The sequence below is a fragment of the Trematomus bernacchii genome, unplaced genomic scaffold (genome assembly GCF_902827165.1).
Source record: "Trematomus bernacchii unplaced genomic scaffold, fTreBer1.1, whole genome shotgun sequence".
Classification (NCBI taxonomy): Eukaryota; Metazoa; Chordata; class Actinopteri; order Perciformes; family Nototheniidae; genus Trematomus; species Trematomus bernacchii.
The window spans coordinates 24,867,952-24,881,662 of NW_022987739.1; the positions used below are offsets into that span (position 1 = coordinate 24,867,952).

Below are 13,711 nucleotides of genomic sequence, written 5' to 3' on the forward strand. Positions count from 1 at the left end.
CGTTGCAGTTGTATGTCTTAAGTGTAATTTGGCATGCTTTTATTTTGAAGGCGAGTTCACGCTGTTGACAGGAAGTTGTTGTTGCTATGGAAACAAGAAACGTTTCACAGCGGGCGGAACTTGTCATAAAGTCCGCGATAATAAAACCCACCCATTTAGAGGGAAGATATGATTGGTCAATTGTACTGTCATTTGGCATTACTCTCTCGTTCAGTTACTATAGCGGACCCTCTGTGAATCGCAGAGAGGGCCAGACGAGCTTCTTTCATGTAACCCTTCACATTCAACAGAGACTGAACAGGCAGATTCGAAGGATTTATTTCTTTGGAAATGTTATTTTATTAAATCAAGTTTTTTTTTGGTAAAACTAATGAAAAATATAACAAAAATAATATTAAAAAAATATATATTTAAAAAAAATATATTTTTTTTTAATGTTTTTAAATATTTTTTTTTGGAATATCTTAGGCCCTCACAGAGGGCCTAGAGGGCCCTGACGGCTCGCCACTGACCTTATATATTTGTCTATTTCTGCAATGGCAGATTTTGAGGAAGGGAATCAAATGTTGTGAATGTGGTTACCATAACCGCAATTTCACAGCCTGTAAAACCTCAAGCCTACTGTTAAAAATCTAAATTCCCTCTTTTAAATTCTTCACGATCATATGTAAATGCAGGTGCTCCCATGGTGTTTTCCTGTGGAAGTCTCTCTGCACCACCAGAGGGAACATGGAGGTGGATATGACAGCTGACTCATAGTGTGAGTGTGGAGGAGAGCGGGAGTACGAGTGTAAAGACAGACGGGTTGTTAAATATGCTTAGAAAACACTTTTGTCACTGGAAGCACACTAGAGAAAGATTCTCTGTGCCCGAGCTGTTCATCAAAGTGAGAAGGTAGGAAATACAGCGGGGGCAAGAATCAAGAATAATAAGAATGCTGAGTCACATCATGGCTGAGAAATCTTGTTTTGGTTTCTGCTGCCAAGTCCATCATTGGAATATTGATCTGCAGCTCAATATTAAATACATGCTGAGACACTCAACACCATGAAAGGAGCTGCAGCTGACAGGAATATGGATGGAGTTTAGTGACAGCTTTTACACTGAATGACAACTGGAAAATAGTTTCCACTGGAATTGATTCAATATCTATTTTAAGATGTAGTTAATTTCCTAAAAATGCTGGCTTTAGTGTAAGTGTATTGTTTTAATCAGGACTGTAGAACTGAAGTACATTTTCTTTTTGAAGTCGTGGAATTGTCTTGGACTCCTGCTTCGTTGGACTTGGGCTTGGTAGCATGTAACGCAAATTAGTTTTATTTGCCAGTAATCTTTTGGGGAATTTGCATTATTTGCTTTTTATACCTATGGGAGGATTTATATTGAAAATACACAGTTGACAAAAATAAAAATCCCCCCAACAACAATAGAATAACAGGAAATGGAGGCGTGTGGCACAGTGGATAGAGCCTTGGTGTTGGGATAAGGGAGCACAGGTTCAAACCCCACTGCAGTCAGCATGTCGTTGTGTCCCTGAGACACTTCACCCCAAATTGCTCCTGTGGGGATTGCCCACAGTATTGAGTATGTAAGTCGCTTTGGATAAAAGCGTCTAACAAGTGACATGTAATGTAAATGATAAAGCACAATATGCCTTCTTCTCTCCTCTTCTCATATTCCACTTCTTTTTCCCCTTCTTCTCTTTGTCTTTTCTTTTTCTTTCATTGAGATATTTCTATATCTTGATTCTTTATTATGTGAAAGTATTGCTTATGTTTATTCATTTGATCCACCGGGATATATTGTGTTTTTCATTATAATGTAATAACTTTATAATTACATAATAATAAAGACAAATGGAATACCTGCCTGGAATTGGACTAACCGTGATGTATTCCAGTGCTTCAAAGCCTTAATAGTCTCCCATTAAACTAGGGCAATTTTCACTATGAATATCAGTAATAGGAATAACCAATACAATATTTTTAAGAAACAAATAAATGCTAACTGAACTAGTCCATTGTTCTACATTTCCCCTCTGCTCTGTGTCTCTACCTGCTTGTAGTCCAGCTCGTGGATGGGTGCGTCAGAGAAGCAGTAGTGATGGAAGAGGCCCATCTTCTGGTTGAGCAGGCAGTGCACCACGTGCGCCCGGGCGTTCTGCCACCTCACCAGGCGGAGCAGCTCGCGGTTCAGAGAGGAGCCCAGGTCCACAGACCAGTTATAGCTGTACAGAGTCACCTGAGGCAAAGAGGGCAACTATATGAGTCCAACACATACATGTGATAATATGTCACATGTGCACATCTGTGGCTTTTACATCTCAGGGAGGACAAGCGGTAAGAGAGTGAAAACCATCCTAAAATAGTAACGGATTCATTAAAAAAATCTATGAATTAGCTAGTATTGGCTTTGTAACACTTGTGTACGGTAACACTGATCATGACAACAAACATATTCTGTGCAATAACTGCTATATGCAATATAACCTTTATTTAAACTTGTTACTTATGGCTGTTACTGCAATAGTTGTAGATGTTTACCATGGATTTGTACTTATTTAATTGTATTACAATTAGTGCTTGACTCTTTATTTAATGTTACTCTACTGTTTTGATTTGTTTCCAATGATCTGCACTGTACCTTTGTTGTCATTTGGGATCAAAGGAAAACATGAGTGAGATCTTTTTTTAAATGGACATGAGGGGCAGTGTAATTCAGGGATCAGAGATGTATTCACAGCTCAATCAATCAGGACCTTTTGTTAGTAAGAACTCTTGTCTGGGGGCACATTCACAGTACTAAGACTTCCATATCCCAACCTTTTTGTCCACGATGCAGATGAAGAGGAACCTCTGGCGGGGGGCCAGTCCTGCCCCGGCCTGGCTGGGGCTGAACCCGTCGCTGTGCTCCAGAGCCTCGAAGCGCTGGAAGCCCTTATGAGCTGTGAGGAACAGAGAGGCGTTAAGTCATTTATGAGCTCATTCCTATCCATTCATATATACCTACATTCATCAATTCGAGTGTCAATTGCTTAATTAAATGCAATCGTGTTGATCACAATAATAGTCTGTGATTAATGATGATTGAAATAATAGGGTTTGGTTGTATTTTTGGGCGGAGATGAAATAAATACATGTATTGTGTTGTTATAAAGAAGAGCATGACAAACTGGTAGGAGAAATCAGAGGGTTTTTTTTTTTTATTATAACAAGGTTTGTGAATTAAGGGCATGAAGTCCGACAGTTTTTGGACACTATCAGGGAGAGCCGCTGTGATTGCCCTCTGTATCGTGGGTGCTACACAGGGCATATGCTAAGACATAAGAAACTAGTTAGCACAGGCAATTTATTGTAAAAATCTGTGCTGTAATTACAGGAGGAAGTTGGGGTCAAACTTGGTAATGTGATTAATTTGCATTTGTTTTATTATGTTAAAGGTGGGGTAGGTAAGTTTGAGAAACCGGCTCGAGATACACTTTTTGTTATATTCTATGGAAAGCTCTTAACATCCCGATAGCAATAAATATCTTAAAAAGTTTCATCTGTGGAAGCCGTAATACTGTAAAAAGTATGACCAATCATTTTAGCCGGCCCGGCTAAAATAACTGGATGGCCTACCTGCCTGTCAGCCTTCCATCTGTGCACAAACTTATCTCGTGGTCACATATATCACCAAGCATCAGATCCTTTGCGCCAATATATAGACTGCCTGAGTGTGCCAGGTGTGCCAGGTAAAGGAGATAGTAAGTGGGAGTCATAAATAAATAACCTGAATCTGAGCCTAAGATTGTTCTGACTTAGATTTGAGGAGTCATTGGAATGACTTATCTTTAGAAAAAGAAGCTTACTGCAGGCAGTGTTTGGGATGTAGGGACAGAGAGTGGCTGTGATCAGAATGCATGGTGAGAGACAAGGTGACTGCACACTGCTATTGTTCATCTTCTGTTTCTCCTTGGCCAAGTCTTTTGATTAAATATTCAGTTTGTCAGACATCATATCAGTCTGCAGCTCTCTTGTTTTCCAGTCAAGGCTCCAGAAAGAATTTCCATCACAAGAGGAACTCAGTGAAACGGCACAGCAGTATGAATCAAAAGCAGACAGAAGACCGACTCCTACTGACTGTCGGCAGTTTCATCTGTTCTAACTAAAGTGGAGGATAACAGGCACTGGGCAGCCCCTTACCATGGCTTTAAAAACACATGAACTGGGGAACTGCCCATAGGCCACATTCATTGAATGAGCCAGGCTTCTCTGAGAGGTTTCCACAGTTAGGCTTGACCCATCATTAAAAAAGTTTGGGTTGCGTAACGTAACCTTGGTTCATTGCTGATAGAGTGAGGCGATTCCAATAGTAACACACTCAAAAAGTTAGAAAATGAAGAGTAATGCTTGTCTGGAAAGTTAGTATTTTTCTTTAATATTTTCGACATTCAAGTAACAATATGCAGTGCAGTTAGGAAGGAAATGATGACGGTGTGCTTAGCTTCTGGCCTTAAGTTCTGCCTGCCTGATCTCGGATGTGTGCTTCTGAGTTCAGACCGGGCTTCTACTGAGCCTTTTGACTATTTATGAATGCACTTGAACAACAATAAAACTGCAATTGATTTATAAGCCAATAATTGTAATAAAATGTGTCAATATCCCTTTTATTTAATGTTTTTATGTTATTTATTTTCCTTTTCATTGTGTTTCAAATAAACATATTGGACTCACTGATGTCTGCCTGTGCAGGTTATGTTGGCACGGCTCTTTTCATACATTTTTTATGGGCTTATTAACTTCTGTAAGTAACTGAAATAAAAAGGTTAGTTGGAGTTGTTTGAACTTGCATTCTGATATGGTCTGTGTTCAGAAGCAGTTGCCTTTAAACGATGGCATTTTATCTTGCCAAAATGCACTTTACTTAGCTCAAAAAGAGACAATATCTAAGCTTGGCACTTTTCCAATTTCAGTGAAGGTACTCTATCATTTGTACCCAAATTGCCGTTGCACTAGCTTGTGAGTGAAATGCTGGCAGTGTGATGCTGTTGTTGATGTCTGGCAGAGCCCTACAGTCAGAGAGCAGGAGAGGCGGTCATTGCCAAACCAGGTTATGTTTGGTTTTTCTCTCTTCTACCATTTTTGTTTCACTTTAATTGGGCAAGGTTTACCCACATAAACCTCTAGAAATCTCCCTCTCTTTATCCACTACTAGACATTGCTTAGCGCCTCGCACCTTGATGCACAAATATCGGGTCCTATGTCTTGTGTTTTATGTATAATTAAGACCCATCTTTTAACTTTGGCTTTTAATTGAATTGTATTCATCTTGTATTAATCACAAAGCTATGTGATATAGATAGGTTTACTATTGGGAGTGGAGAGGGGAAGTTTTTTTATTTCTATGTATTATTTATGTGTTTGGCTTTTGAAGCACTTTTTGTTAACTTTGCGTATGAGTGCTAAATAAATAAAGTTTGATAAGATTTTTTGTGCCTTTAAGATTGAAATCTAATTGCATTGTGTCCCCTTTTAAGATGTGTTGTTTGATACATATATTTAATAAATAAATCAAACATGTATATTAAGCACTACCATTCCTTCAAACAACAATATCAAACATCCCCTCAGCATTGATGATCTAACCTGAAAGGCAAACTTACGTGTGAACCTATTTAGCACTGCGATGTTTTCCTCATCTGAACAGTCTTCTGTAGGCAAACAGATGGAACAAACAGCAAGGCAAGGACAGTGAAGCACATGGACACAAACTGATGTAAGCACACACTTTGCAAATCACACAGAAGTGTTAGACGTCTGCTAGCATGGACAAAGAAACACAGAAACAAAGAGAAGCAGCAAGGAGTGCATGTTGAAAGCTTCGACACAAAACATGCTCAGACTAGTGGTGTTTAAAAAAGAACAAACAAATCTCTGGAGAAATCGTTCAGCTGGTCCACCTTAACAGTCAGACCACCTTAAACTGTAGTTGTTGTCGCTGCTAGCATCGGGACCTGATGTGGGGCAATCCTAAAATATCTAGAATACATTTGCCCAGTTATATCTATTAAGATTCTGATCTAATTCTTCTCATACTGTATATTCTACTGTATAGCCGATTTAAATACGCCACTTTGCACAAACCTGAAAACCTACATCTTATTGCATTACCTCATTCAATTCCATTTCAATCGAATTGAACAAATATTGTCCATGTAACTGCAGCTATTATTCAACTAAAGTAGAGTTTATTCCTCAACATTTTTCCAATGTATAATTTACAGCGTCATCATCCAAGTGTGTCAAAAATGGTCTTCTCCCCAGATCATTTTTCATTATGTACCAACTTATTATACATTTCACTTAACTTGTTTTAAACATGGTAAAAGCGGAAAAAAAACACATACATTTTGTAATAACCCGAGTAAAAAAGTGTGAATTGCCTCAACTGAATAATTGTTATAAGAATGAGTTTGTGAATAAGATAAAAGTTGTGCAGAATTCCAGAGGTATTTTTAAATTAAAATACCTACAGGCAGAGCACAATCTTCTGCTTCTACTTCATGGTCAAGGAACTGTTTCTGTGTTAAGAAACAAACAAGCTATAGAAACACTGGCATTGGCATTTACCTTGCTCTGTGCTGCAGTGCCACTGGTGGAAGTTGCGGCCAATGAGAATGAAGCTCCTCGTAGCGTCTGGAGGCTGGCTGAGGGTCTGGACAAGAGGACAGGGGACAAACATTTCCCCAGATGCTGGACACCTAGAAATTAAAGAAACAAACCATATTACTATGATGTATAAAACGATGATGGTCTAAGATATTTAGAACACAAATGCAATCTACTCCGGTTTGTATATAAGAATAAAGGGTTATAAGATAATACGAGACCCTCTACCTGATGGTGATTTGTGTGCTGTTGTATAAGCTCTAAACAAGGCTTTCTCATTTCATAAGCAACACACAACTCACCTTGTCTTTTCAAAAGCCTTCACTGTTGTGTCATTTGCCAGGGAGCTGACTAAATTGACAATCTCTGCCAAGATGGAGGGCAGCAGGAAGTGTGAAGCCACGTCAGCCGTGCACTGCTGGATGGAGGGGCACCCTGGTGTTTGGCAGCCAGGTCAGAGAGAAAGAAAAGAAAAACAGAAATTGAGAGATACTTCAGAATACAGAATATAACACCCTCTTATCTGTCAAAGCAGCAAACATATTTGTTCCATGCATTAGGGGATATGACACTTACCGAGTTCAGCCATGAAGGTGATCCATGGCTGGCAGGTGAGCTGGTAGACGGGGTGCAGAGCGCCCGCATCGCCCTCCTCCAACTGGGCCACCTGCCTCCTGCACCAACACAAACACATTCATGTCTCCTCCGCTTGACTTAGCATTTTTTTTTATAAAAACATGCATGTGTCCACCAATTGTTTGCATGTAGGTTTAATATTCAACTTTCTTAAGCTATGGATCTGAGGGCGCCAAATTCTTAGTAAAATCTATTCAGCCGCTTAATGCTATATACACTGAACAAAAATATACACTTTCGTTTTTGCTCCCATTTTCATGAGCCAAAATCTAAGTTCTAAGACTTAGTCTATGTACACAAAAGGCCTATTTCTCTCAAATATTGTTCACAAATGTGTTTAAAGGTTTCCTATTATACTATTTTCAGGCATATATTATAGGTCTCAGATATATAAAAAAGCATGTCTCTGAAGTGTTTTGCTCCAAATACCAAACAGATCACCCGTTCTAGCCCTGCCTCATACCCCTCTATTTCAGCCCTGTTACTAAAGTGCTGATTCTGGGTCCGTAGCTTTAAAGAGAGAGAGGAGAGCTCATGCAGGAGAATTCTACCCAGATACTCAGCTAAATGCTGCCGTGATGAAACGCCATATTATGTTCCAAACCACATCAAGGATTATTTCTGAAACAGTATAGAGCTCAAATGCTTTTTCTCTTGCGGGTTTACTACAAGGTGAGTTCCTTTTTTTTTCTTTTTCTGCTTTTTTACACATACTCTCTCCAGTACAATTTAGCTCTGAGTGTTAGTGATGCTTGCTAATGTAAACACAAACCATATTACTTCCAAAACAATATACATAACAACACATATTTATGTTTAAAAGACATCAAAAAGTGCATTTTCAATAATAGGGGACCTTTAAATCTGTATTATTGAGCATGTCTGCCTTGCCAAGATAATCCATCCACCACACAGGTGTGGAATATCTAAATGCTGATTAGACAGCATGAGTATTGTACAGGTGTGCCTTAGGCTGGTCACAACGAGGCCACTCTGAACTGTGCTCTTTCATCTAACAGCACAATGCCACAGATGTCGCAAGTTTTGAGGGAGCGTGCCTGCTGACTGCAGGAATGTGAAGAGATGTGTTGCACTGCGGGAGGCAAATGGTGGTCAAACCAGATACTGACTGGTTTTCTGACACCCCCGTTCCTACAGTAATAAATGTCTCTTTTCAAGATAAAGTGGCCTTTTTCTGTGACCAACCTAAGGCTGTCTAATCAGCATATTGATATGCCACACCTGTGAGGTGGATGGATTATCTCAGCAAAGGAGAAGTGCTTACTAACACAGATTTAGAAACATTTGTGAACAATATTGGAGTGAAATATGCCTTTTGTGTACATATAAAAAGTCTTAGATCTTTGACTTCAGCTAATGAAAAATGGGAGCAAAAACACAAGGGTTGCGTTTATATTTTTGTTCAGTGTATGTTATAGCCAGCTGGTCTCTAAATGTGTCTGTGTGCTGTTTTCCTGCTGGATACGTTGTGTACATATAGACTGTATATGTAGGGTGTACAGTGAGTTTCTTAGGCCATTTTACTGTCAATCAAACATGTGCATTGCCCCGCCCACTTAGGGAAATTGTTTTACAGGGGCTTTTCTGTGGTGAGCCTTAGCGGTGTCTGGTATTAGTTGAATGCTGTGATGTTCCTGATAATGCTTTAGGTACTCCACCTCTGGGCCTGCTCCAGCTCCACAGCCAGAGCTTTCTCCTGGCTCCACTGCTGCTTCACGCTCTCCGTCTTGTGCCTCCGTCGGGCTGCTTTGCCCTCCTCTCCCTTCTCCTGCACGATGTCGTCAGTGGTCTTTGGGCTGCCCAGCTCTGATGAATCTGGCTTACTCTGCAAGGATGGAGAGGAATACATAAAAGTGATGGGAGGATCTCAGGAAAGGGACTCGCTCAGAGAGACAAACCGAATCCAGACCTTCCTGTAGTTATGCAATCATAGTTTAAAACTCACAAATGGCCAACTAATTCTAAATACACCGTATATAAGAGCATCATTCAGATTAGCGCTGTCTATGAACTCAGGGTTGTTTCTTTGTGTTGCATCAGAGCAGTAGTTTTTTCTATGGAGTCTGGAGTGTACCACCAGAACTGGTTTTAAATCAAACCAGTTCTTACATTGATTGGTGCTTAGAATCCAATTAAGCTTCAACAACTTTAAATTAAAGAAAGCTAACTCTAAATTATATTACCACAAAGTCTAAACTGACAATATTAAAACAGGCAAACAATGTCAGAAACATTCGTAAAAACAAAGAAATATAAATGGTTTCATTTATACATAAAACTAACATTGTAATTCACTAATTCCCCACACAAAATATTTAATCATAATTACAAAATGGTGAAAAAGTATATAACTATTCCTAAGGCACATTTACCTAATGTCAACCGGAAATAATATCTCAAATATATGTGGCAAACAACTCAAAAGAATACCTGAGGGCTTACATCTGACATTTTCATTTAATTAGAGGTTGGCTTTTACTATTCAAGACATGTTGGTAAGCTGGTATTAAACAATTCATTCTAGGTATTAGAAATGTTCAGAAAACCCTATGAATATTACCCGCAGGGAGGTGGATCCAGTCAGAATATTCAAATAAATCTCAGAACACCTATACTATCAATTTAACACAAACAAACTGACCAGTATGTCCCAGAAGCTCCGGCGGGTGCTCTTGCTGGTGGGGGTGGTGGACTCGGGGGTGCTGGTCCCGGGCAGGGGGCTGCTGCCTCCAGCCTGGGTCAGGGTGATGGGAGAGGGGCTGCTTTTAAAGACCCGGGAGCCGCTGCGCTGCCGGGGGCTGTCCTTCACTTCCTTCACCTCAGGCAGCGGGACCAACTGCCCTGAAGACCACCACAGACAGAAAACAGGCGTTCATATCCAAGACAATTTCAGAATTTCCAATAAAGACTTCTAAAATGATGATCCTTCTTAGTGTTTTTCTCATTAGAGGCGTTCAATGACGTTAAAGTTGTTGATAAGTCCACAACTTTTTCAAATGTATTTTTATACACATATTGAGACACACATAAAGATATATATTTCTTGTATTAGCCTATAGCTTTAGTGTAATCAAGGCACTAAAGGAAACATTTTATTTTTATTTTCACAGGGAAGTAACCTAGAAGGACTTCCAAAATGGAATGCTGCATATATTATGTTAATCAGACTGCATTTCTTTCAAGTTGTACTAGTTTTAGTGCCCTGTCACCATGCAAGATGGCTAACTGGTATGGATTCTTGATACAGATAAGTATACAGAGTCCTGCTGAACAACTCTGTTTTACCAATGGTTCTGTTCCCCTGGTTTTGTATCATTTGTCTTCCTTTGTAAATTCTCTGTTGTCTGTATATGTGACCCTGTACTTGTCGACACCTGTCCTTTAACCACTCAATCACTCAACTAAAAATATGTACGGTAGGCATTTTCCTGTTAAGTATACACCTAAAAAACTTTCAATAAAAAGACTACATTTGTAAAATGACACCTCTCCGAGTGGTTTGAGTCATTTCCATCTAACTAAGGTTGACAGGTCCAAATGAAGTTTCTGCTTCAAGTCACAGAGTTTATTTTCTGCAATATTCTGAAATACAATGAAAAAATCTCAATGCTTTTTGTCAACCGAGCCCTTGGGATGCAAAGCTCCGTCTTGGCCGACATACATATGTCTTAGCTTGTAGTGGAATGCTTACTGCTTGAAAGAGTCTGATTGCAGTATACAGTACACACAGTACATCAAGTCCACACAGCAAAGATGCTTGATGATGACCTCACCTTTAGCCTCTTCCCTCTGTGCTTTGGTTGCAGGGCAAACCCCCCCCAAACAGAGAGGGTTGGGCAGCACTCTGAGCTCCATGATGACGTCACAGAGGGCGTGGCGCAGCGCCCCCTGCAGTTTGTCACTCAGCTGTGCGGGGCTGACGTTGCCTTGTTCCCAGATGTCAAACCGCACAAACAGATGGGGCTCTGTCAGAACACAAGCTCACATAAATAACAAAACATTAAAGAGGAAAATGATTTTGTTTCAGTTCTTGGAAGATGCTAATAATAAGCAGACTGTTGGCACTGAAACACCATTTGGTCCTGGTCTTATTAAGGGAATGTGCATGAACAAGTTTGGAGTAGTATTGTTTATAAGCCTCCAGAAAGTGTGAAGAGTGTTGAAGTACATTTTTGTAACGGCCAAACAGTGATACAACAATTTCCGTGTCAATCAAGTGACTTCATTGGGCCCCGATTGACTTACATTGGGAAATGAATCTGTATATAAGCATCTTTCTTTCTTTTAAAGGAAAATCTACATCAGTCGGAACACTTGGATATCCCTTATTTGAATTAGGGTCTAAAAGTTGTAAAATGCGCTCAAAGCTAATCTAGAGTTATTTTCCATATCCATTCATCTGGAGAGCAGACGGACTTGACTGGAGGCGGGGCTTAAGGAAGACGCAGGTGTGCATGCTCTATGGGCTCAAGTCCCCGAGTCGTCCAGGTACTTGTATTTACAATCAGATGTATGTATTTGTATTTATAGTCAGGCCATTTTGGCTTAATGCACCACTTTGATATGAATAAACAAGGCCCCGCCTCCAACGCTGTATCCAGTTATTTTGACACATCCAGCATTGTTCACCTCTCACCTATTTTACCTCCTGCGCCACCCATCTGTGCTGCAGACACCTTTGAAAATTACCTCAGCACCCGCCTGAGGAAACTTTACACCTATGAGTATACCTCCCAAAAAAACCCCATCCAATTATTTTCAATCCAGTCACTCTTTCTCCCTCCTCACTCGCTTTGTTTTATTACATAGAGATCAGGACTATCTGGTAGAGTAGAGTCGTTCTAAAACACAATATAGTAGGCTTAGAGGTGAGTCAAAAATAACTAACTTTCAGTTTTAGTAAGGAAGCAGCAGGGATTATGGGAAACGTGGTCCTTATATTGGGGCAGGAGTACTGATTTGAGGTTATTAATCTTCTGCGCTAATGTGTCATATTCAAAAACATCACAATTATCCTGCTATTATATTGATATTTAAAAACAGAGCCAATGATTCTCCACACCTCCCTCCCTGTAATACTGTTCATCTTTAGAGATATGATGAAAATGAACACTCATGTTCAAGATAAGGACATACATAAAGAAACTACACACGAGTGGTTTGTGTGATCTTGCACCAATGCAAACTGTCTACATGCCTTACTGTACGTCCTCTGCTGCTTTCTTCACCACCAATTCCAAAACCAATTAAACGTTTATTATTTTGAATAACATTTCTTTAACATGTCTTTAAAAAGACACAGATGGTGACATGAATAATTATTTTCACTGCACAGTAATGTTTAATTAATTAAAACCACCATTTGAGGATGGTCTATTTTTAATTCCCTAAACCAATCAATGTAAGAACTGGAGTCCTCTTTGTCTTTGAGTATGGCTAACACTTAATAAATACAATTATATTAATAAGCCCACAAAACCATGCTATAATTTTGATTTATGGACCTGTTATGCAGTGTCACATTAACACATCTCGCCTCCAGGAACAAACATATTCATATTACAGAGTTGAAGTCATTTACGAGGAAGATTTACTAGTTCAATTTAAGGGGGATTTAATATTTTGACTTTAAATGTAATAGCCAGACTGTTACCCATGACGTAGCGTGACATTTATGACTGTAATTTATCATTCTCAAATGATTCGTTTATACTATACAATGACTGCTGTAACCTTGTAAGATAATCAAACAGTAATTCTGAAGGGGAACTGCACTTACTTCACAGGTCAGATTCAGTCTACTGGTCATGTTACAACTATGCATATGATATCTATGCATGTATTAATCATATATATGAATGCAGGTCTAAATGCACACTCAACAGATTGCAATCAGAAATACATCTTGTTATCTGGAGGCTGACTGTCTGACATTGTGAGCAAATCTCAGCAATGTTAAAATACACTGTTCTGTAAGTAAAGCCCATACACACACACTGAGCGAGTTCAACTACCTCACATCATTTCAATACGTGAAATCATATGTAGTATTGTACTCCATTTTTAGTTTTAAACAAACTAAACCACTAACTTTCAACATTCAGCATATACGCGCCCCACCAGAGATTAGACTGGTCCATTGCTGTACAACATTATCCTGCAGTCCCCCTTAAAGCTTTAGTAAACGAAACAATACAATACATTATGATACGATGTGATATGAAAGGTTACTATACGTTACGAAACTAAACGATATGCTAAGAACAATACGATATGTAGGATACGATACAATACTATAAGAACAATACGTTACGATATAATACGAAAAGATTAGGGCTGTCAGTCGATTAAAATATTTAATCGCGATTAATCGCATGATTGTCCATAGTTAATCGCGATTAATC

General features: G+C 39.3%; 1 protein-coding gene across 6 annotated transcripts in view; it reads right to left on the reverse strand.

Moving 5' to 3' along the window:
* szt2 (SZT2 subunit of KICSTOR complex) overlaps window positions 1-13,711 on the reverse strand; it is a 95,186-nt gene that overhangs the window by 34,354 nt on the left and 47,121 nt on the right. For 4 of the 6 annotated variants that reach the window (XM_034146642.1, XM_034146644.1, XM_034146639.1 and 1 more), the window contains 9 exons: window positions 11,081-11,272; window positions 9,949-10,148; window positions 8,966-9,132; window positions 7,227-7,324; window positions 6,953-7,085; window positions 6,612-6,742; window positions 5,645-5,692; window positions 2,823-2,944; window positions 2,056-2,241 (listed from right to left, as the gene is read on the reverse strand). In XM_034146642.1, coding sequence (XP_034002533.1) covers window positions 2,056-2,241; window positions 2,823-2,944; window positions 5,645-5,692; window positions 6,612-6,742; window positions 6,953-7,085; window positions 7,227-7,324; window positions 8,966-9,132; window positions 9,949-10,148; window positions 11,081-11,272 — 1,277 coding nt within the window. The remainder of the gene's footprint in view (window positions 1-2,055; window positions 2,242-2,822; window positions 2,945-5,644; window positions 5,693-6,611; window positions 6,743-6,952; window positions 7,086-7,226; window positions 7,325-8,965; window positions 9,133-9,948; window positions 10,149-11,080; window positions 11,273-13,711) is intronic. The other 2 variants (XM_034146640.1, XM_034146641.1) reach the window with 2 other exon arrangements.